The following is a 22199-nucleotide window of genomic DNA, read 5'->3' as shown; positions in this document are numbered from 1 at the left end:
GGAGGAGGTGAGAAGAGTTTTTAAGTCTCTAGCTTTGTCAAGGGGAAGAGCTTTTCTTTAGTTACTAAAAACCGGAGATGAGGTAGTGAGGGAATATGGGGGTACAGTCTGGGATGGGGTGTCTTTGGAAGTATCTTTCCCAGTGGCAAGAACTGATGACTCATGATCATCCAGGTGGATCTTGTCATTTGATGAACTTCTCATTTGATGAATTGAATGATTTCTAGGCTGTAGGGAACCCCAGGTGACTTACAGCTCTAACTCTTGCACAATTTATTGGTGTGCTTCACAAACACATAATCTTCCTGTTAGATCTATGTGGCCCTTGGGAAAATCATAAAGGCCCTTTAAACCTTACCTATTTACCACTGTTTCCTTCTCTTCCAGCCAGTATGAGTAGGCTTCTAAATGCCACACGGTATTTGTTTTTAAGCAAATTTGTCTTCTTGTTTGGGTAAAGCATCAAGGTATCTTCCTATGTGTTTAATGGCCAGATTTACTAGAGTTGGAAAGAATTCAGAAGACTTTGTTTCAGTTTCATATTTCTTAGAGGCCTGTACCCTTAAACTCTAAAAGTAAACATGAAAGATATTTTCTTCACATACAGGATACGCCCAGTGCAGTGTTTTTAAGCTACAAGTTGCAATCTATTTAGTTGGTCTTGAAATCTATTTGTCAACCAGAATCTGTTTTTAAATGAAATACACTAAAATAAAAAAATATAAATGTTGGTTTCTAGACCTTTGTTTTATATATATCTATGTATATATCTTTATCATCTGTCTATCATCTACTGTCTATCATCTGTATATCTGTATTAGTTTTTAGCTTTAAAAAAGCTTGGGGCACCTGTGTAGCTCAGTTGGTTGAGTGCCAGACTCTGACTCAGGTCTTGATCTCCCAGTTCAGGAGTTGGAGCCCCACATCCGGCTTGCTGCTGTCAGCCTGTCAGCACAGAGCCCACTTCAGATCCTCTGTCCCCCACTCTCTGTCCCTCTCCTGCTCACACTCTCCAAAACAAACAAACAAACAAACAAACAAACAAACAAACAAAAAACTTGAAGAGGAGTGCTTGGGTGGCTCTGTCAATTAAGCGTCCGACTCTTGGTTTTGGCTCAGGTCATGATCTCCCAGTTTGTGAGTTCGAGCCCTACATCCGGGTCTGTGCTGACAATAGGGAGCCCACTTGGGATTCTCTCTCTCCCTCTCTCTCTCTCTCTCTCTCTCTCTCTCTCTCCCTCTCTCTCTCCAAATAATTAAATAAATTTTTAAAAATCATGAAGAAAATCCGCCTCAGGGGAACTATCAGAAATAGATTATTAGACTTAGGATTTAGACAATCCTAAAATCCTAAGGATCCTAATCCTTAGATTATTAGACAATCTTAGGATTTCTTGATAGACTGAATAGGGGAAGACTTCCTGTAAGTTTGCTGGTGCGATGACATCCTTCTTTCACAATCTCTTCCTCCCACAACTCCTATATTGGTTTTTTGCCTTTTAAAGCTATGGGTAGAGACATACAAAGAGGAGGTATTACTAAGTCTTCTAGACATTTTGATGAATTATCAGAGGCCTTTGCCTGGATGGCTCCAAGTTCTCTGGGCCAAACCTGGCTGATGTTCCTCCCCACCGATGCCATCCAGCAGAAGAGGCAAATAGAATGTCAGCTCCTCAAAAGGCTTGCCTTGATGGGAACAGACTGTCAACGGTGCATTAAATGAAAAATGTTGTAGAAAAGTTTGGGCACCTGTGCCGATACTGTCTTTCATGTATCATACCTCAAGCATGTGCTTGGAGATCAGTAGCCAATGAGACTTGTTTATACTTCTGAGCAGGACTACCAAACCATTAACAAAAATTTAAAGTGAAAACTTTCTAATATGTAAAAGCAGAAGGAGAAGGTATCATGAGAAATATTGCTTCCCTATACAGTTCTGACACTTCACTCACCCACTCAGGATATAGAATATGGTACTTTTTAAATTGTTGATCCAGAATAATTGAGCTATCATTTGCCATCTCAATATCAAAGCAACAAAAATCACCTACAAATATGGAGGCCAAAAATTACTTACATTTTCTGACTTATCCTTCATTACATTTATTCTGCTTATTGGGAAAAGAAAGACACAGGCATATTCTGCTTCAGTTTCTGGTAAAGCTGGCAAATAAGACTTGCTTATGGATTTCTGAACTAAGAAAATACATACAGTTCTGACGATGCTTCTTGCAATAAAAACAAAATTTTATGTTTAGAATGGTATTTTAACAATTTCCTCACTGAATATGAACAGTATATTTTGCTCAGCTTCCTAGTAGTAAAATACAATTTGAAAATAACCATTGTTGGGGCACCTGGGTGGCTCAGTCGGTTGAGCAGCCGACTCCGGCTCAGGTCATGATCTCACAGTTTGTGAGTTTGAGCCCCAAGTCGGGCTCTGTGCTGACAGCTCAGAGCCTGGAGCCTGCTTCGGATTCTGTGTCTCACCTTCTCTCTGCCCCTCCCATGCTCATGCTCTGTGTCTCTCTGTTTCTTAAAAATAAACGTTAAAAAATTTAAAAATAACCATTGTTATCAGTTTGTGGATTTCAGTAGTTGTAAGCCATCATGATCAAATTTAAATATATCTTCCTATTTATAATTTTAGTTTGGCTACTATAGTCATAGGTTTTGTTTCCTATATGTAGTAAATACTGTTTTCATATTAGTGGCATTCAGAACCTTCTTAGCTTTCAGAGAATGACATCTGATAGGTCAGGGACATGTAAAAGTTAGTACTATTCTTTCACACTCAAAATAGAAACTGTGATACAGATCTTTCATTTCAATACAGTATATATAACAGGTCATGTAGTTAAGTGGAAACGGCTGGTAGTTTTGCAATATTATTACAAATCAAAATTCCATAATATTTCCTGTTCTCTTAAGCATTGGTTAATCTCAGCTTGTCTGTGGTTCTAAGTGTTAATATAGTTTGCTTTCCTCATAAAATGATATCTTTGACTTGTGAAGCAAGATCTCTTAGGTTAAATTGTGAGGCCATGTTCATTCTTAGCAACATCCAATAAAAGCAGAATTCATGTGGCAGCATTGTTTTCAAACAACTCGCTACCAAATTATGTTTTACTTAAAAAACTTGCTTATAGAGAAGGAATATTATCCTGTATCTGCATTTGGAAAGAGTTACATTTCGACATGTACTCTAGCATTTTACTTATAATTTCCCTGGTAATGTTTACTTATTTAAAGATGCAGAAAATCTTTGAAAGCTAGTGTTTGAAGGACTTGTAAACAGAGGTGACACCATTAGCCCCCTTCCAACAGAGTATGGATTTCAGAGTAGATGGATCAGTTTGATGTTAACTCTCCAGTTGCTTTGTGACCACCAGTATGGATATTTAACATATTCATATGTGTGAAAATGTTGCCATCAGGGTTCCTGAGTGGCTCAGTCGGTTAAGTGTCTGGGTTAAGTGTCTGACTCTTGATTTTGGCTCAGGTCATGATCTCATGGTTAGTGAAAGTGTGGATTCTGCTTGGGATTCTCTCTCTGTGCCCCACCCCTCCCCCCGCCATGTGTATTCTCTCTCAAAATAAATAAACATTAAAAAAAAAAGGAAATGTTCTCACCTTAGCCTTATCAGAACAGAATTCTAATTAAGCCAACTACTCAAATATTTTTTTTAATCTTTATTTATTTTTGAGAGAGAGAGAGAGAGAGCACGAGTGGGGAAGGAGCAGAGAGACAGAGACAGAATCTGAAGCAGGCTCTAGGCTCTAAGCTGTCAGCATGGAACCCAATGCGAATCTTAAACTCACAAACTGTGAGATCATGACCTGAGCTGAAGTCAGATGCTTAACTGACTGAGCCACCCAGGTGTCCCTCAAATACTATTCTTAATAACTCTCCTATTAAACCCTAGGACTATTATGGAGATTTTTAGTTTTCATTCGTTGGTTACTTGTCTCTCTCTGATGAGTTTGAAGTTTTTAACTGTTGAGTTTTTAACTGTTTCATGTGCCTGGAAGAGAAAAGAAAAAATATCAAGGGGTTGTGTTTTCTACTTTTATGTGCTAACTTTTGTGCTGACATAATTGAATTCACTGGTCATACCTCTGGTGATTTGAGATATTTTAAAACTTCATTTGTATACAACTATTATTATAAGTTTGTGAGGGAAGTGGCATCTACAGTTTTAGCCATTTATGTCCTCGTATCAAAAGAGAATTTAAAATTATATAACTCAGAACATAAGTTTTAATACTAAGAAATACTCATAGTTCCTTTATTTATATGGTTGAGTGACCTTTTTGAGATTTTCTAAATACAGTAAAACCTTGGTTTGTGTGCATAACTTGTTCCAGAAACATGCTTGTAATCTAAAGCACTTATATCAAAGCGAATTTCCCCATAAGAAATAATGGAAACTCAGATGATTAATTCCAAAAATTAATTCCAACCCAAAAATATTCATATTAAAATGATTACAATACTGTAATATAATACAAATAATAAAGAAAAAAATATAAAGAAAAATAAATTAACCTGAATTACCTTTGAAAATTACCTTTATATGAGGTCATAAAGGTGGGGTCATAATCCCATAGGAGTATTGGCCTTAGAAGAAGAGAGAAAGAGCTCTTTCTATACATGCATGCCCCAAGTAAAGGCCACATGAGGACACATGTGAGAAAACCGAAAGAGAGCTCCCTCAGAAACTGAACTTGCCAGCACCTTGATCTTGGACTTTCTAGCCTCCACAAACTGTGAGAAATAAACTTCTCTTGTTTAAGACACACAGTTTATGGCATTTTGTTGTGGCAGCCCAAACTGACTAATATACCAAGTAATGCTGATGCTGGTGGTCCTTAGACCACATTTTGAGTACTACTAGCCTAAGCCACATCCCTCAGGAATTCTGTTTCAATTTGTCTGAGGGTAGTGCAGGACGTTATTATTTTTTAATGTTTCCTGGGTGGTTCTGATATATAAACAGGACTGAGAACCACTGATCAAGGCCAATTGCTTTAACTTACAGCTAAGGACACCGAGACTCAAAGAGGTTAAGCGGTTTGCCCTAGTTATCATGTATGCTATTGCTGAATTTTCCAGATTTATAGGAGGAGAAAAAATTTCTTCTGGGGTCACATGCTGGATTGTGAAAGATTTAGTCCTAGAACTTAACACTCTCCATTTCCAGCATTGACCCATTCATTTCCCCCAAACAACTTTAATTTGTTTAATTCAGGCAGATTCACTTTAAGTGGCTTTTTCGTTGCAGTACAATCCAAGAATGTTGTATTCTGTGTTCTGTGTTCCATAATAGTTGCTATTTGTTGACACATGCTTAATGACTGATCATAAAATGTGTGTGTGTGCATTATGTATACACATATGTGTATAGATGTACATACATGTGGCTGATCTTCACACTGTAGTGGTAATCTGCCCACTATGAATAGAAACATTGCCATCTAGCATTATCCTTCTTGTATAATAGCAGGAAATGTAGACAATTGATTCATGCAATAAAAACATGAAAGTTTGTTAAAACTTTTGAATGCCTTAAAAATTCCAGGTATAGTGAGGTAATGAGGATAAATGACTCAAACTTTATTGAGGTAAAACTTTACTGAGGTTAAACTTTATTGAGGATCTCACCTCAAGGCCAGGAACTTGGTTAGATAGCAATTGTTAAGTAGGTGGTGATGAGCATATTTCACCCACTTGTCAGTGGGAAATGTAACATACAGCATCTAGTTTAACAATGCTTAAACAAAGGGTGCCATCCATTTATATTTATATTTGAGTAGACATTTGATTTTCTCCAAAAATAAAGCTTATTTTTCCTTGTGCATCCACATTTTGTTAATAGAAAGAATGCAAATTCAAAATTTTAAATAAATTGCCACAGCTCATGTAGAATACAAGAACCTCGAAAGGAGAAGTTAGTTACATTTTCTTGGCCAATGATGCAGCAGAGAGAAGTGGGAAAAAGAACACGTAACCAGGAACCAGGAGGCCTGACTTCTTTTCCCATCTCTACCGGTAATTAGCAGGAACTGGCAATCACCACCTATGCTAACCTCAGTTTCTTTGGAAAATGAAAGGGTTGACATATGATTATTCCAAGTGTTCCTCTTTCTTGCATAGATGATTAGTGCTTCTAAGAAATGCTGGTTCTCTGTTAGACTTTAGTTGGGTTTTTAAATTTTGCTGTTTTAGCATGTTTTAAAAACACCAGTATTTTTCCATGTGGCCACGAAGAGCAAAAATGGCCACTCCAAAATGGCATTATTTATAAAAATGATAAAAACTAGAACTAGAGGAAACAATCTGTTCTTTGGAGTTAGGTTAGAAAAAAGGTATAGAAAATGTCGTTGGATTACATATTTAGGTTTAACATCAGCAAACTGGCAATTATTCCTATTACCCAAAAGATCATCTGAAAGATACTATAAATGCAAAACAGCCAAGATTTTCTTTGCTTAATACAGTTAATCTCATTGGCAGAAGACAAAGTCCTGAATAGCCTAGCTGTTAAATGTTTCATTGTATTTTATTATTTTTTAGTACTTGGGCAGCAGAAACTTGAAACAATCTGAAAACAACTAAACTAGTTCAGCCAATACTGAAATCAAGTATTACTTCCCCAGGCTACATTTCCAACAATAGTACTTAGAAATAAATAGAACCTTCTTAAGGCAATTCTTCCTTAACTGCACTTTTCTAGAAGAAGCCAGAGTTTGGTAAAAAGAAGAAGGTTAAATACTGTCCAAGCTCCTGCTATAAGGAATCACCAAATTAAATCAAGCCTCAATAAACATCCATTTTCTAAACTTTCTAAACTCTAAACATTCTTTGTAGTTCTCAAAAGCCATGCTTAAGAAAAATATTAAATACTTAAACTACTTTTGGTTCTTTTCATGACTCAAAAAAATAAACTTAATTTCAGTCATTCATGTGGCAAGTATCAATAATCATTTGTTTAATTTCAGAGAACAGTGCTGTAACTTAGTAGGTGTATGGGACACTGTGGGTGGTTTAAAACAAATCAGTGATATAAAAATCATCTATTTCAAAAGTCGGTTGAGAATGGAGAAAAACTTTCACCTGAGGACATTCAAACCGTAAGTGGGGTTTTAGATATGAAGTTAGTACAGGTCAAAGGATTTAGTGGAAAGAGCCTGTATTTGACACCAGAAAACTTAATCCTATGTGGTCTGAGCCATTTATAGCTTGGGAAATTCACTTCCACTTTCTGAGCCTGTTTCCACTCAAATGGGCATAGTAATGCTGACATCAATGCCTGTGAGGGTAAAATGAGATACATATGGAAGTGGCTGGCATACTTCATCTATTAGAAGATTGTGAAGCCAGGAGATACGTACCTGAAGAAGAATTATCTATAAAAGCCTTAAATTGTGACTGAGGATGGAGAAGGTGCCACTCAGTTATGATTAATAACATAGGTAAATGTTTTGTTTTACTGATGAAAACTAAGTTCAGGAAGCTTGAGTCATCTAGAGGTGAAGCAGTAGCAAGAGAACAGTCTAGGTAATGGAGAGGGGCAGGTTGGCACTGGACAAGTCAGGGAGACTGCAGGCCTGAGTATGGGGGGTTGGAGAAAACATCTGGTGGGTGTCTTGGCCAGGACTGAATGCTCAGAAATGGGGAACTGAAGACTATTACTAAGTATACCTCAAGTGCAGTCAGGCTGGAGCAAACCAAAATGATAATACCTTTTCAGTGACTCAAGGATGAATCTTTTAGGTGTAGGATAAGGCGGTTTTACAAATAGATTAATTTGGCCTCAGGGAGGAAAAAAAGAAGCATTTCAAGGACTGAGGCAATTGTACAGTCACGGACCAGCTGGCTGGTTAGTAAAACCTAAAGGGCAAATTTCAGTTTAATGAATTAAACAAGAGAACATAAGCCATGTACTTTTAACAGCCCCATAAAATTGGGGTCCATTAGGCTAGAGCCAAAAATAAACTAAGGAGAAAAATATATATAGTTTATTTTGTTTATATATATTTTTTGTTTTGTTCAGACAAAAAGAACATAGAAGGAATGCACCTACTCGAGATAGATGACAAACAGAACTCATTCCTTTTTTCTTCTTTATCATGAAAAAAATAATCCTTTAACCGAAAGAGTGAAATGAACATTGGAAGAGCTTGAAAACTTAGGTGAAGAATCTGTGAGGAAATAACCTAGTTCTATAAAGCTTAACTTCTCGTCTCCAAAAATTACATCTCAGCCAAGAGTTTGTAAATAATCACTTTCATCTCAAATCAGCACAGAGAGAGATGAACAGTAAAGGACTGGAGATGGAGAAGTAGAGTTCCAATTTTCAAAAAAGAAGCCGCGAGATTCCTGAAGCCAAGACAAGGGGCTTTTTACAGATCTTGAACAAAATTAATAAACCAATTCTTAAATGGTATCTGGGCACTTAGAAAAGGAAGAAATCCAGAAGTTAACAAGAATTCACTAAGTAGTTGTTTCCTTTTTTTGACAATATTGCTACACCAGTAGAGCAAGGACATCTAATAGACAAAACACATCTGTTGTTTAAGCTGTATCTGGGTGGTGGAAATTGCTTTTTCCTAATCTGTTGGCCTGGGTAAGGGTGGGTAACTTTTACTAATTTCCACAAAGACACCACACACACATGCACGTTAGCTGCTGCTCTGGGACGACAAAAGAAAATATAATTAACACATGGATTCTCCATTGATGAGAATATTCATCAACAGTGTGCTGATTCAGTGTCAGTTGGCAGTGGAAAGTGCCTGGGAATGAGGACTTGAATGATGACACGGCACACAGACCGAATTTGCAGAAGACAAAATTGGAAGGTAGAATTACTCAATTACATCAGTGATATTCAACATGTCAACAAGCTAGAAGAAGAGGCCTGACTTAGCACAATCGAACTTAATGGAATCAATCACATGTTAAGTGATGAACACCAGCAATAATGAGTATAGGTCAGAGAGGTGTGTTTCTGGGCAGTTGTGAAAAAGACGACTGCTTCAGAATTTTAGTGGATTGTAATATAGGAGTCATCAGGGTAATACTGCTGCCATATGAGCCCACAGGATTTACTTGAGGAAATACCGTAATTAGAACAAAGCCATTAACCATTTTTTTACTCTGTGTTATTTGGGATGAAACCTTGCATTTATTGTTGGGGTCACATTTTGAGAGGGACGATGACAAAAAAACTGCCTTCCAAGAGCTTTTCAGAAAGGATGAGGAAGAGCTGATGGAGTTGGTAGGTACCCAGGCACACTGAAGCACTCTTCTGTGGAACTGATGTGCCAGATGCTTCCTGGAAAACACCAGAATGGCAGATCTTTGAGGCCTGTTGTATGGGGTGGGGGGTGTGGGGTAGGCTTTGCAAGAGTAGATGTTATCCAGAAACAGATTCCAATCAATTGAAGGCAAAACTGGGGGTGAAGAGGGGAGCAAATGACAACGGGTACTGACACTTTTGAAGAGTTCTAAATCCTGGTTGCACATTATGATTACCTGGGAAGAGATTTTTAAATGCCTATGCTTAGATACTACCCCTAGAGATTCTGATTTATTGGTTTGGTATGGAGCCCTCATTAAAAAAGTATTTTTATCAAAGCCCCTCTGCTAATTTAATGATCTAGGTCGGAAACACACTGAACTAGATGACTACTTTGTTGAGAAATTAAATAAATCAAACCAGATGCTTTTTCTAAAGTGTCTCCCAAGTTTGAGAAGATCAGTGGAGATTAACTTCTGGATTACCTTTTACAGCTAGGCACTTTCACAATTAATCCTAATAATTGAATTAATACATTTAAATCCCTTAGCACAGTGTCTGGCATGTCGTAACTCTCAAATATTAGCTATTTTTATTGTATCCTCGGTATAACGGTTCAATGGAGGGATTGTATCTCTACATTACAGATGAGGAAACTGAAGCTCTGCAGTCAGTTTTCTAAATCCTCTGGTAGGAAACTGTAAGATAAGCATTTAAACCAGATTACAGCCAGATGTAAATTAGAAAGTCCTTTCTCCTCAGCCCCACAGGTCACCTTTAAACCTTTTGGAAGTTTATGCAAAACAGTGGTTTACCTGTGTGAACATTTAAAAATTTAATAAAACCACTTCCTCTTGACCTATTGGTAAGTAATCTCTCTTCATATGCATTTTCTGAAAAAGAGAAGCATAAGAGGAGACATCCACTTTTTTTTCCTAATGTGGCCTGGTGGAAACTTTTCTGAAGGTCTTGAGAACCTGTGAGGACAGGGGAAATGGAGGTGGCCCTTTAGAGCTCAAACAAAGCACTTGGAAGTGAACGAAGAAAAGACACTGCTCTCAGGTAAAACATCTCCAATTCTAATGAATGGGTAAACATCTGTCACTTTTGTACAGCCTGGCTCTGGTAGGTTTGATTACACGCTAATACGGAGGGAAGCAAGTTAGGCCTTAGGTCATTTAGAACACCTCCCTGGAGCCAGGTTAGACCAGGCTGCGCTCAGTGGCTGCTTTAAGAAAAGAGTGGAAACTTCTCCAAGGGGGATTGTGACGACGACGACGACGACGACTACTACTACTAAGGTTATAAATCCTCCACCTGAAAAACTGTTGGATAAGAGATCTCTGTCCTCTCCTTCCTACTCCCTCCCTCTCCCCGCCATGCGGGCCTGGGCGATAAGGTAAAAACTGCATACAACTGCTCTGTCCCTGACCCCTTTACCTTTGATGATTAAAATCCGTTCAGTTTGCGGGGTTCAGTGCTTTCGGCTTTAGTGATCTTAAGATCGTTAGTGCAGTTAAAGGGGAGAACTGCGTCTAAGTAGGTGATTTCCTCCCTTACTCCTGAGAGTAAAACCAAATGCTGGAGGAAAGGAGGAGTAACTGTTGTGGAGAAGGGGAGGGAGTGGGCAACAGCCCGGGTAAGCAAGGTTCTCCGCGTTTTCCTCGATTTCCTTCCCCGGGCTGGACGGAAGCATCAGCTCCTCCCCTCTGGGCCTCCAAAAGTATCTTTCTGTTCGGGGCGATTCCAGAGTCGAACCCGAAACGTGTGGGTCACTTAGAAACGAGAGCAAGTTGGAGCCAAAGAGGCCCGGCAAGGCAGGGGTGCCTGGAGTTGGGGCCCCAGTGGAGGGGAAGGCCGAACTCAGCGCCGAGCCGCGAGTCCCAGGAGAGGAGGAGCGGAGAAGAAGGAGGGCGGGCCGGAGGTCGGGGTCCGGCGGGGAAGGGGGTCCCCGTTTCCCCCTCCCCATCTCGCCTCCCCGGGTTCTGGTGACGTTGCGGTTTCCTCCCTCTAGCCGAGCCTCAGCGCCCGCCGCGTCCCGCCCTCCTCCTCCTCCTTCGCCCACACCCCTCACCCACCCGCCCGCTCGGCTCGCAGTAGCGCCGCCCGAGGCTGAAGCGGCGCATCCCGTGGCGCGGCGCCCACCGGCACCCGAGGCGCTGCGGGCGCGCTGAGGGCTCGGCTCAGAGGGCGCCGGGGGGCCCGGGCGCCGTGGTGTGAGGGGGCCGCGGAGCCGGGGCCGAGGCTGGGGAGGCGACGCCCGGGAGGACGAAGCCGCGGCGGGGAGCGGTAAGCGGAGGGGCGGCGGCGGTCGCCGTTCTGGGCCCCGCGCGGCTCATCTTTCTTCCGGGGTCTCGGGCGGGTCGTAGGGTGCCGGCGGGAGGCGGAAAGCCACGTCCCCTGCCCCGCGCGGAGCGGCGCGGGCTGCGCGCCCGGGCCCTGCGCGGCTGGGCTGCTGGAGGGCGCGCGAGGCGTGGAGCCGGCGCCGTGGGCTTCCCGCGTCCGGGCAGCTCCTAGCCCCTTCCCAGCCCTTGAGCGCCCAGCGCAGAGTCGGCGCACGGTGAGGACCCCGAGATCGCTTTCGGTGCCTCGGCGCCGCGATTGCCCGGCCAGCCCACGGGGCTCCAGCTTCTTCGACCAGCTGGGTGGCACAGCCTCGCGCCCTGCTTTCCCTGCGTGCCCTGCTAGTTGGGGAGGGGTTGGTGATTGTCGTGTGTGCGGACCCCGGCGCGGGTAGCCTCTCTGTGCGGCTGTGGAAGCCCGGGGAGCCTGTCCCGAGCGCCCCCCGCCCCCCCCCCCCCCCCAGATGCTGGATTCCAGCGCCGCTTGGCTCCCCCGAACCGGGAGAAATTGTGGGTAAACCTCACTCGCAGGCAGCTCCTGGTGGTGGTGGTGGTGGTGGGACGCCTGACTCACAGGCTGGGAAGCTCTGTAAGCAATGCCACATGGGCTCGAGATCTGTCGCGGCTGGAATCCGAGCTAAGTTTGTGACCCGAGAACTTTCTCGTTTTCATCGCTCATTTGAGGCAGCAGCCTCCGCTTAGGCTGGCCGGCTGGCATTAAAGGTTGAAACCAAATCCACTGCTTAAAAGCAGAAGGTGAGCCTACTTTACCTGGAATTCCTTAGGTCAGGAAGTGACACTTTTAATTTCTAGGGATCTTCGTGTAATGAAGTTCTTAAATTTGTTGTTGTTAGTCATGGCTTAGTTAATGATACATTAAATTTGAGAATGGACGTTCTCACTTAGAATTTTGACAGCATTTAATTTTTCGGAAGTCCTCTTCATTTTTTTTTTTTTTTAAATGTCTTAGTAAGTGATAACCTCTGAAATGCTATATGTGCAATATTTGGTAGAATGTTCAGACAGTACTCCCAAAATGGGATCACAAAAATGTAATGCTCATGAAAGAATAAAATACAGGATTATCTGACCATTTGTCTGTCATGTGTTAACTTTTTTCTTTCAAGTTCACCATACAGGCACAAGTCCTTTTATGAAGTGTGTAGGTTAGATGTGTTTTAGTATAAATGGAGAAAAGATGAAATTTAATGCCTCCAGCATCTAGTGACCCCTTTGTGTGAGTACAGCAAAAAGTGCAAGACACTGCTGGTAATTGAGGGGATATACAGAGATGTATAAGAAACTGCCCTAATCCTCCTGAAGCTTCCAACGTGGGAAGGGAGAAAACATAAATAAAAAGCATCTGAGAGTTTGAGCTTGGGAAGTTTCATTGTCCATTGATGGGCATTTCATGTCAGTATCAGTTTCATCAATTTTTGGTTAATTAAATAAAAACAGTGGCCTGCAAAGTACATTTTTACATTCAGATTAATAACTATTGATAGTACAGTCATCAAATAAAAGGGAGTTCTCCAAAAAAAAAAAAAAAAAAAAAGGAATTTGGACAAAAAGGGAAATTTGCAACAAACACAGTATAGGCCTTTGCCACCCTGAGGATTATTAGGATTTTGCTGGTTCTGCTGGGTGAAAGCTGTTTAATGTTCCTCCCTCTGAGGTTAGGGGCCTAGTGTGGGCAGACACCTGGTGAGAAGTCAGCTGGGTTGGCCACATGAGGTCAGGACCATTATAGTGACTAACATTTATGTGAGCAACTACTTTAGTATTTATAAAATTAGTCCACAGATTAGCAAATACAGGTTTTCAATGAGATTTGTGGTCTGGCTACTCAGTATCTTGCAGTGCTGCCTGGAGGGGACATGGTGGTCATCCATGAAGTTCTTAACTTTACAGATGTCCTTCCTCCTCCAGTACTTGTTTTTGTTTGTCTGTCATTTATTTTAATTAGAGAATGAGAGAGAGAGAGAGAGAGAGTGTGTGTGTGTATGCTTGCCCTTGAGTGAAGGAGAGGAAGAATCCCAAGCAGGCACCACATTCAGCACTGAGCCTGATGTGGGTCTTGATCCCATGACCCTGGGATCATGACCTGAGCCAAAATCAAGAGTCAGACACTCAGCTAACTGAGCCACCGAGGCACCCTCCCCTGCTGTGCTTTTTTTTTTAAAGATTATTTAATTTCTGAAAAAGTGTTTTGTATCATAGGTGAAAATGCATTCTGCAATTACATAATAAAATATTTATATATATCTTAATGTACTCTTTAGTGGGTTATTTTGGTATTTATTTGTACTGCTTTGGATCACACTGTGTTGTGTGAATGATATTACATTATTCCCATTCAGTATTACAATTACAGCAATGATTGGAAAGGAATAAAGGATAAAATATTTAAATTTGCATTTCAGTATATCAGTAATCAATGTTTTCAAAGGGGGTAAAGAACTAGTAAAAGACTAGCATTTCATCATTGCAGCATATATGAAGTATTACTTAACCATTAGCATGTTTGAGTCTAAAATATAATTGGTATTCTTACTCTTTTTCAACCCTTCCTCCCCAGTGAAACAGAGAAATACTGTTATTGTCCTGGGATGTGTTTGTGGCAGGTCTCTGAGGAGGTGAAGAACATCATCATGGTGGATATTGGTATTTCATGTACTGAAAGGGGCTGGACCTTTACTATTCTGAAGGATTGGGTAGGGCACGTGATGAGGTTCGATGGGCATCAGCCTTCTGAAGGAGTGTGTGCAAACAGAGGACAGAACAGTTCTTGTTACTGATGCCTTAGGGTTTTCTCATCTTGGAATTACATTATCTTCCCCTAACTGGGGGTCACCAAATTACCAGCAGATGTTTGGATGACACAATAAAATTCTCTAAACCTAGAATCAGTGCCCAACACAGCAATTAGGCAAGTGTAGAAGCCCAGAGTACCATAAAGAGAAATTATTTCCCCCATGCAATTCATTTGGTGAGTTAGTAGTGGCAGAATAGGAAATAGAGATTAAAAATCCCAGATTCCTGAGGCACTGATCCATGCGTCCATTTGGTGACAGCAATAATTGGAAATGGATGAATTTCAAAAAGTCTTGCCAACTCTAATGCCCAATTCTAAGAGGAAATTCCCTTTTAAAAATTAAACTCTGCATTAAGTGGATAATATCTTTAATTGAAGTAATTGTTCTTTGAAGAAAATCTGTTACCGAATAAACTCAGTCCCATATTCTGGCCCATCTAAACGTAGTGTTTAGGAACTTCTGGTCTCGTATAGAAGATTGGTTTGGTTAGCTCGCAGTGGAGAAGTGTTACAGAAAAGATTCAAACTAGTGGAATATATTAGGTCAAGAGGGGCCATTAGGATTAATAAATTCTTGCTTACAAATTCATATGTGTGTAGACAATTGAAGGAACGGAAGACTCCCTGATAGATCATATGGCTATACTAATACTTGCATTTAAAAATCGCTTAGTACTTTAAAATTTTTTTCAAATCTTATATGTTCATATTTTAGCGTAGTGGAAATGGGGAGTGATATAGAGCAGGTGTCTTATCCTCATTTTAGGGGTGTGGAAATGGAAGTACTGTGAGGGTAAGAGACTTGTCAATCATTTTACAAGTAATTAGTGGTCTACCTTAAATATGAGAGGAAACTATGTTGCGCATTTAATTCTGCTTTGCTCCTTTATGACTCCAAGTGCATGTTATTAAAGACTCTTACATTTCATTTTCCTACAGATCTAGTTTATTATCTCCTTTACTACTCACTACTGTCCAGGGACTGTCAGCTCCTGTCAAATGCTTATGCGCTTTCCAGACTTCTGTACACTGGCTTTTTACAGATCCCCTTCCTACAGCTCCCTCCACTTCCACTCTGGGCTTTGTAAGGATTCCATTGTGGGAATGGAATTCTCTTCTAATTCTCGAATTCCTGCAGAGCCCTAGGCTCACCGCTCAGTCCTCATTAGCTGACTTCAGGTCTTTGGGTGCTTTACCCATGGCGTGGCTTGCTCCTGCCTCTCAAGGCAAGCTCCAGCCTGTTGAGGGTGTGGAATCCAGATCCTCTTTCAGACGCCCAGAAGAGTATAAACCTGCAGGAGGCAGAGTGTTCGCAGAGCCTGGTGGAGATCACAAAGGAGAAAAGGGAATGATTTTAATCTGGCAAGAGAAGAAAAGAGAGTTGAAGCCATCTGTTTATTTCTTGAATAAAATAGTTTGTTCAGTTCTTAATTCAGAATAACACTGTGAGTTTTAATGTGTGTTAAGATTACCACTGGATTTCCTTCTAGTTGTTTCAACTCCTTTGAGAGATTCTGTAAGCATGAACTTGGTGTCATCAAATGTTAGTAAACAATTCCTGAAAGAACAGAATTTGCCTCTTCAGTAATATGTAGAACTATAAACATACTGATAATAAGTGTAGTTTGTTTGACATTTTATATTTGGGAATGGTTATAACCATCAGGTAAGTATGGTCCTGTTTTTAAAAAATAGAAGGCATATATACAGTTAATTAACATATACATGACGTATCCACTGTAGGTTATTTGTGTCCATCTGCTTTGTACTAGACAGGGTCAGAGAGAGTTTGCAACTGAACGTATATGTCTGCATGCCAAAAAAATTTTTTTTTAAGTTTATTATTTCTTTTGAAAGAAAGAAAGAGAGAGAGAACCAGTAGGGGAGGGGCAGAGAGCGATGGAGGGGACAGAGGATCTGAAGCAGGCTCCGTGCTGACAGCAGAGAGCCTGATGTGGAGCTCAAACCCATGAACTGTGAGATCATGACCTGAGCAGACATCAGACTGAGCCACCCAGGTGCCCCCCAACCCCACCAAAGTTTTTTCATATTATTTAAGGAATTAATAGTGCCTCTCTTTCCCCCAGTTAATGTGAAAAAAGTAGCAAGATAAACCTAGTAGGATTCCCTGTGTGTGTTTAAAATGGTACACATTGCTCTTTTAATAGAAATTGAATAGGTCCACAATCAGTTAAATTGCTGTCATTGAAATCTTTCTATTTGAAATATTCATTGCATACGCAGATGGCTTAGCGTTGTAAATTTGTATTTGTTGATTAAATCAATGCTTCTGCATTTTTCTCATGTGTAACAAACTTAGCTACTAAGCAAAAGGCACTTAATGCATGCAGATGTTATACCACAACAAAGTTGAATCAGCATTTCATAACTCTTAAAAGGAATTTGTAAAGGAAATGGGCTTACCAAACTTGTGGGTCTATAATATTTTTATTGATGAAGTACACAGGCCATATACTGGCTTTACTGTTGGGAGTCTAATGGCTATTGCAAGAAAAATGGGGGTATTTGTTAGCAATTCATGAAGTGGGAGGTAAAAACATTAGGTTGGTTATATAAATTTTAGTGTAAAACATAGTAATCTCCAGATTATGTTGTGAATCTAGCAGGAATTACTGATTTACAAAAGTAACAGACTACAGATTGACACTTTGATTTAGGATACTCCCTTAGGCGCCTGGCTGGCTCAGTCGGTAGAGAGTGTGACTTCTGATCTGAGGGCTGTGAGTTCAAGCCCCACGTTGGATGTGGAGCTTCCTTAAATTAAATTTTAAAAAATTAGGGTACTCCCTTAGATTGAAGTATGGAAAGGGTTATTGCATTGCTAAAGTTAGCTTGCATCCAGAAAGTTGCGTCAGTGGCAAGAAACTCAAGAATTGCATGATAAAAATCACCAAGTACTTTAAAAGTGTCCCCTGCCAAGGTACACTCAGCACCCTGACACAACCGGTAGAGCAGTAGTGAAGACAGCCTGGCTGCGGGACAATACTGCTTACCTTCTTCACAGTTCTGACTGTAATTCTTTCTTCTTGAACAGCACTTTTATTGTTAGAGTCTACTGAGAATAGACTGTAAGTAATGGATTTCTAGAATTCCACAAATTCTAGTGAAGAACTTTTCTTGGGGCCTTTGCTGTTTAATGATATCATTCCAGGAGGTACAAAAGGGGCCAGACTCACCAACCATGCAGCCTGGGGGCCAGCTGCATTTTGGAATCACCTGCAGTGTTTACACTTCTCCCTGGGGGGGAATGGGCCTGGCCGGAAGGAAAAAGTAGCCTGAAAGGGAATGTTGAACAGCTGTTTTCCATCTTCCCTGAAGAAAAAATAGAGGAAATCGACTTACAGCAAGCATCAAGAGGGATTTATGCTAAATACAGGGAAGTTTTTCTGAATGTTTTAACCTTTAGAATGGCTTTCTGAAGGAGGCCTTTGAGTTTTTCTGTGTTTAGAAAGATTTAAGTGAGGCTGTCCTGGAGGGATATTAGCTTTTGTCTTCTCAGGTTCTAAATTTATGAGTTTGGCTCATCTGGATATGAAAATCATAGGAATTAAAAAGGATTTAAGTATAGGAATATAGAAGAAATGGTCAGTTTTTGTGTTTGAAACACAAGTTGCCTTCATAGTTTCTACTTAGCATTTTTGTTTGTTAGAACAAAGTATTTGCTCACTGGCTAAATGTTGATCATGTGTAAGAGTCCCGCAGCCTTTTTCAGGTACACATTATAATATCTGAAAATTCCTCTTCTCTCTGCTTAATCTGTTCTCCCCCAAACAGGTCAGTTTTCCCCACACTTCTTTTTTAATCTAGAAAACCTTAAAAGATTTTGGCATCAGACTCTAGTATTCCATTTGGGATTTTCAGTAATATCTTTTCTGTTTTTCTGCTCCATTTTTTATAGTATAACTAGACTGTCAGTAGTGGCCACAGGAACATATGGGGCATTCATCAGTTATTTGGTCAAAATACAGAGGTTGCCTATGTCAGAAAGAGTCTGGAAACTTTTCTCATTTACCAGACTTCTTATTACAGTATTTATGGTTAAAAATAATAATGGTATTTATAAAAACAGAATGTGAACTTCATTTTTCTTTAGGAAGATAGAATCTCCAAGAGAATTGATTCTGTGGTGTCAGGCCGGTGGTTCTGTTTTTTCTCGATATTAAAATTAGTACTTAAGATGTAATTATCTTAAAAGCAGGTTCATTTGGATGCAACGTTAGGTGTTGGAAAAAGCACTCTCAGCCATTATTGGGTCACTGGGCAAGAAGTGAAGCCCAGCAAAGTCAGTGTCTTAGGCAATTGGAATTAAGTGTTTCAACTTACTTTTACAGCCCATGGTTTTAAAGCAGTTTTGAAATGTTTTCACCATGACCCTTTTCAAAGAAAACTCTGATTCTTGGAAGCACTGAAAAACCTGCAGAGTTATCTTAGGTGCAAGTGTCTTTTTGCTGGCCCCTTTGGTGGTAAGGTTAATTTCTTCTCTCCCTCCTTTATCTTTACTTTTAAGTCTTCCACAAGTTAGAGCCTATTGATTCTACTGAGAAACCCCGTAGAAGTAGAGAGCAAAATAAGAATCAATCTGTTGCTTTTATGCAATACTCCCAATTTGTCCTTTCTTAAACATTAGTGTGAAATTTAGGGGTGCCTGGGTGGCTTAGTCAGTTAAGTGTCCTACTTCGCCTCAGGTCATGATCTCACGTTGGTTGAGTTTGAGCCCCGTGTTCGGTTCTGTGCTGACAGCTCAGAGCCTGGAGCCTGCTTCAGAATCTGTGTCTCCCCTCTCTCTCTCTGCCCCTCCCCCGCTGGCACTCTGTCTGTCTGTCTCTCTCTCTCTCAAAAATAAATAAACATTAAAAAATGTTTTTAAACACTGGTGTGAAATTTTAAGCACCTCTGTTTCCTCTGAGAAAATCAGCATTGTTCAGATTGGATTCATCACATGTTAATAACCATGTGCTATGTTTGAGTTCTAGGATTTTCACCGTTAACATTTTTAGACTTACTGTGACTTGTATAGAATTATTCCATATAAGATTCAAATTAACTAATAGTATTTTGAGTATCTGCTGTAGGAACGTGGGAACTTTACAAATTCAATTTCACTTCTACTTGTTGGATTTCATCTTCCAAGTTTCAGGTTAAGTTTGTCCACTCAGTATCTCTTTCTTGGGGAAGCAATGTGTATAGTATTTATACTACTAAATTGCCATAAAATGATAAATCCTGTGCCTAAAGAAGCTGAATTGAGCTGGCAGCATCAGGGTGGTTATATAACAGATCCTTCTTTGTGTGCCTACACCTTTTTTTTTTGTTGGTGAAGCCACTGAAGTTTGGTTCAGTGATTGCAAGTTTTAGAAGAGATAAGTCTGTGTTACTTGGGAATGAATGCTTTGATATATAACTTCTTCCAGTGTACTTTTGAACCTGGAGAGTTAGATGAAAGAGCATTATACTTTAGCGATAGAAATACTGAAAGGGTTTAGTCATTCAGCAAGTATTTGCCAGGTACTTCTGTGTTTGAAGGGACGTCTGTGTGGAGGCAAAGAGGGGAAACATACAAAATAAATATGACATGGGTTTCCAGCCTTGGGGAGCTATAAAATCTGGTTGGAGAAGGATAATCAAGTATGAAACTTTATGAGAACAACTAAGTGCTGAAAGGGCCGAATGGATGCAGTAGAATTGCAGGAAGGAGAGAGCTGTAGGATTACACGGGCAGAGAATACGCATCTAGGAGCAGAGAATGAATTGGGCCTCAGGGGACTTTATGCCAAAAAGGGGAAGGGAGAAAGCATCATAAACAGGGCAGCTGAACCACAGCACTGGAAGAGGAGTCAGCAGAGAAAGGGAGTGGCTGAGAAAGGAGAAGGTTGGGGAGAATATGGGAGAAGCGTGGGAGTTCACTTCTCCTATAACATTCTCTTTCCTTTCTTCATTCTGCACCTACTCTTTCATTGTTTTCCACAAGTACTTCTTGAAGGTCGTATTGCATGTAGTCAGTGGTACATGACACTATAGGAAAGGACCAATTAGTACTAAATGCATACATTAGTAAACACATATAAAGCTATAGACATTTTTATTGACACCTTTTTAGGTCCAATTCAGGTACCCCCTTCTCAGTACATCCTTCTTTCTCCACCCTAGCCAGATGTGCTAACTTCTCTAAATCTCAGTAGTAGTTTGTCATTCTCTTGCATACATCCTCCTTTTTATTTTAGTGGTGTGTGTAAAAATTTTATTTCTTTTGCCATCTTCTAAGATGGTGTAAGCATCTTCTTGGCTGGCATTATTTCTGATTTCTCAAAGAATATTGAACAATGCAGGTATGAGGCCACAGGGGAGACCACTTATGGATGGAGTTGCCAGGGAAGGCTTCATCAAGAACCTTGTGTTCTTTGAAAAAGAAAAGAGGTCGGGTGTGGAGCAGCACAGAGGGGGAGCCCCATGAAAGAGAGTGATAGTGGGAATAAAGAACAAAATGTGAGTTGTACTCAAGGAAGAGCAGGTAAGTGTGAAGAGAGAATTTGTATAGGGAAGAAATGAGTGATAAAATGAAGGTAGGTAAGTGTTAGGTTATGGAAGCTCTTGCATGAGAAATTTGTTTGTTTTGTTGTTGGAATAGAGGCTCTTGAGTAGGAAAGTGGTATAATGGTGATTCTTTAATTTATAAGGAATTTTGTAGTTTACAAAGATGCTTGTTTTGTAGGTAGTATGGTCAGACTGTGGGTTTCTCTCTCAGCTCCTTCACTTTCTATGTGACCTTGGGTAACGTACTCAACCACCTATGCCTCAGTTTCCTCATCTGTAAAAAGAGGATGATATTAGTATCTACATTATGGGCTGTGGTGAGATTAAATGAGTTAAGCCATGTGAAATACTTAACATGGTTCCTGGCATTTGGTAAGCGCTATATATATTTATTGTTTATAGCAGCCTCTGGTTCAGATATAAGAAATACGACCTCTACTTTAGAGATGAGAGAATTGTGGGGCTAGGACTGTATGTTAGTTTGGTAGAGGTGCTGTAACAAAGTGCTTCTGAGTGGCTTTCACAACAGAAATTTATCGTCTCACAGTTCTAGAGGCTAGAAGTCCAGAATCAAGGTGCTGATCCGTTTGGTTCCTGCGAAGGCCATGGAAGAGCCTCTCTATTCCACGGCTTTCTGCTAGCTTCTGGTGGTTCCTGTCAATCTTTGGTGTTCCTAGACTTGGCAATACTTCACTCCTATCTCTACCTTCATCGTCATGTGGCATTCTCCCTGTGTGTCTCTCTGTCTCCAAATTTCCTATTTTTTTAAAAATACCAGTCATATTGCATTAGGAGCCCATTCTACTCCAGTATGACCTTATCTTAATTGTATCTGCAACAACCCTGTTTCCAAATAAGGTCACATTCTGAGGTACTGGGGATTAGGACTTTTACTTAGTGAACGTTTAGAAGACATGGTTCAACTCATAACAGATTCCAAGTCAGATCTTTTGAGTCTACCATACGGTGACCATGGTGTGCCAAAAGGATTGTGGGAAAGGGGAAGAATCTGTAGGTCTATATGAGAAACAACAGGCTTTCATTGGCTCTTCTGTCTCCTCTTTGCCTTAGACCTGCACCATTCCCTGAATAGTCACAGTGATGCACATGTCACAAAGAGCCTTGGGATATCAATATGTCCCTGTCTTCTGAAAGGATCTTTTGCATTTCTTTCTTCTTCTCAGC

General features: G+C 40.5%; 2 protein-coding genes across 4 annotated transcripts in view; one reads left to right on the top strand and one right to left on the bottom strand.

Moving 5' to 3' along the window:
* Positions 1 to 9166: 9166 nt before the first annotated feature.
* LOC109260597 (voltage-dependent P/Q-type calcium channel subunit alpha-1A-like) lies at positions 9167 to 21739 on the bottom strand. Its single transcript, XM_053905303.1, has 4 exons — positions 21560 to 21739; positions 11384 to 12272; positions 10121 to 10198; positions 9167 to 9541 (listed from the first exon to the last, which is right to left on the bottom strand). Exons 1-4 carry the CDS (start codon positions 21737 to 21739, stop codon positions 9444 to 9446), a joined length of 1245 nt encoding a protein of 414 aa, XP_053761278.1. The 3' UTR covers positions 9167 to 9443.
* The window catches only part of DSE (dermatan sulfate epimerase), an 80700-nt gene continuing 68740 nt past the window's right edge, over positions 10240 to 22199 (top strand). Inside the window, exon 1 of one of the 3 annotated variants that reach the window (XM_019438926.2) lies at positions 10240 to 10367. The gene's annotated coding sequence lies outside the window, so the exon portion shown is untranslated. Of the gene's footprint in view, positions 10368 to 10616; positions 10705 to 11487; positions 11595 to 22199 lie in introns of those variants that run through there. The other 2 variants (XM_019438927.2, XM_019438928.2) reach the window with 2 other exon arrangements.

The sequence above is a fragment of the Panthera pardus genome, unplaced genomic scaffold (assembly GCF_024362965.1).
Source record: "Panthera pardus isolate Hobbes unplaced genomic scaffold, ASM2436296v1 HiC_scaffold_17, whole genome shotgun sequence".
In the NCBI taxonomy this organism is placed as follows: domain Eukaryota; kingdom Metazoa; phylum Chordata; class Mammalia; order Carnivora; family Felidae; genus Panthera; species Panthera pardus.
The sequence above is the reverse complement of the archived record's forward strand: the minus strand, read 5'-3'. Positions and strand labels throughout refer to the sequence as shown.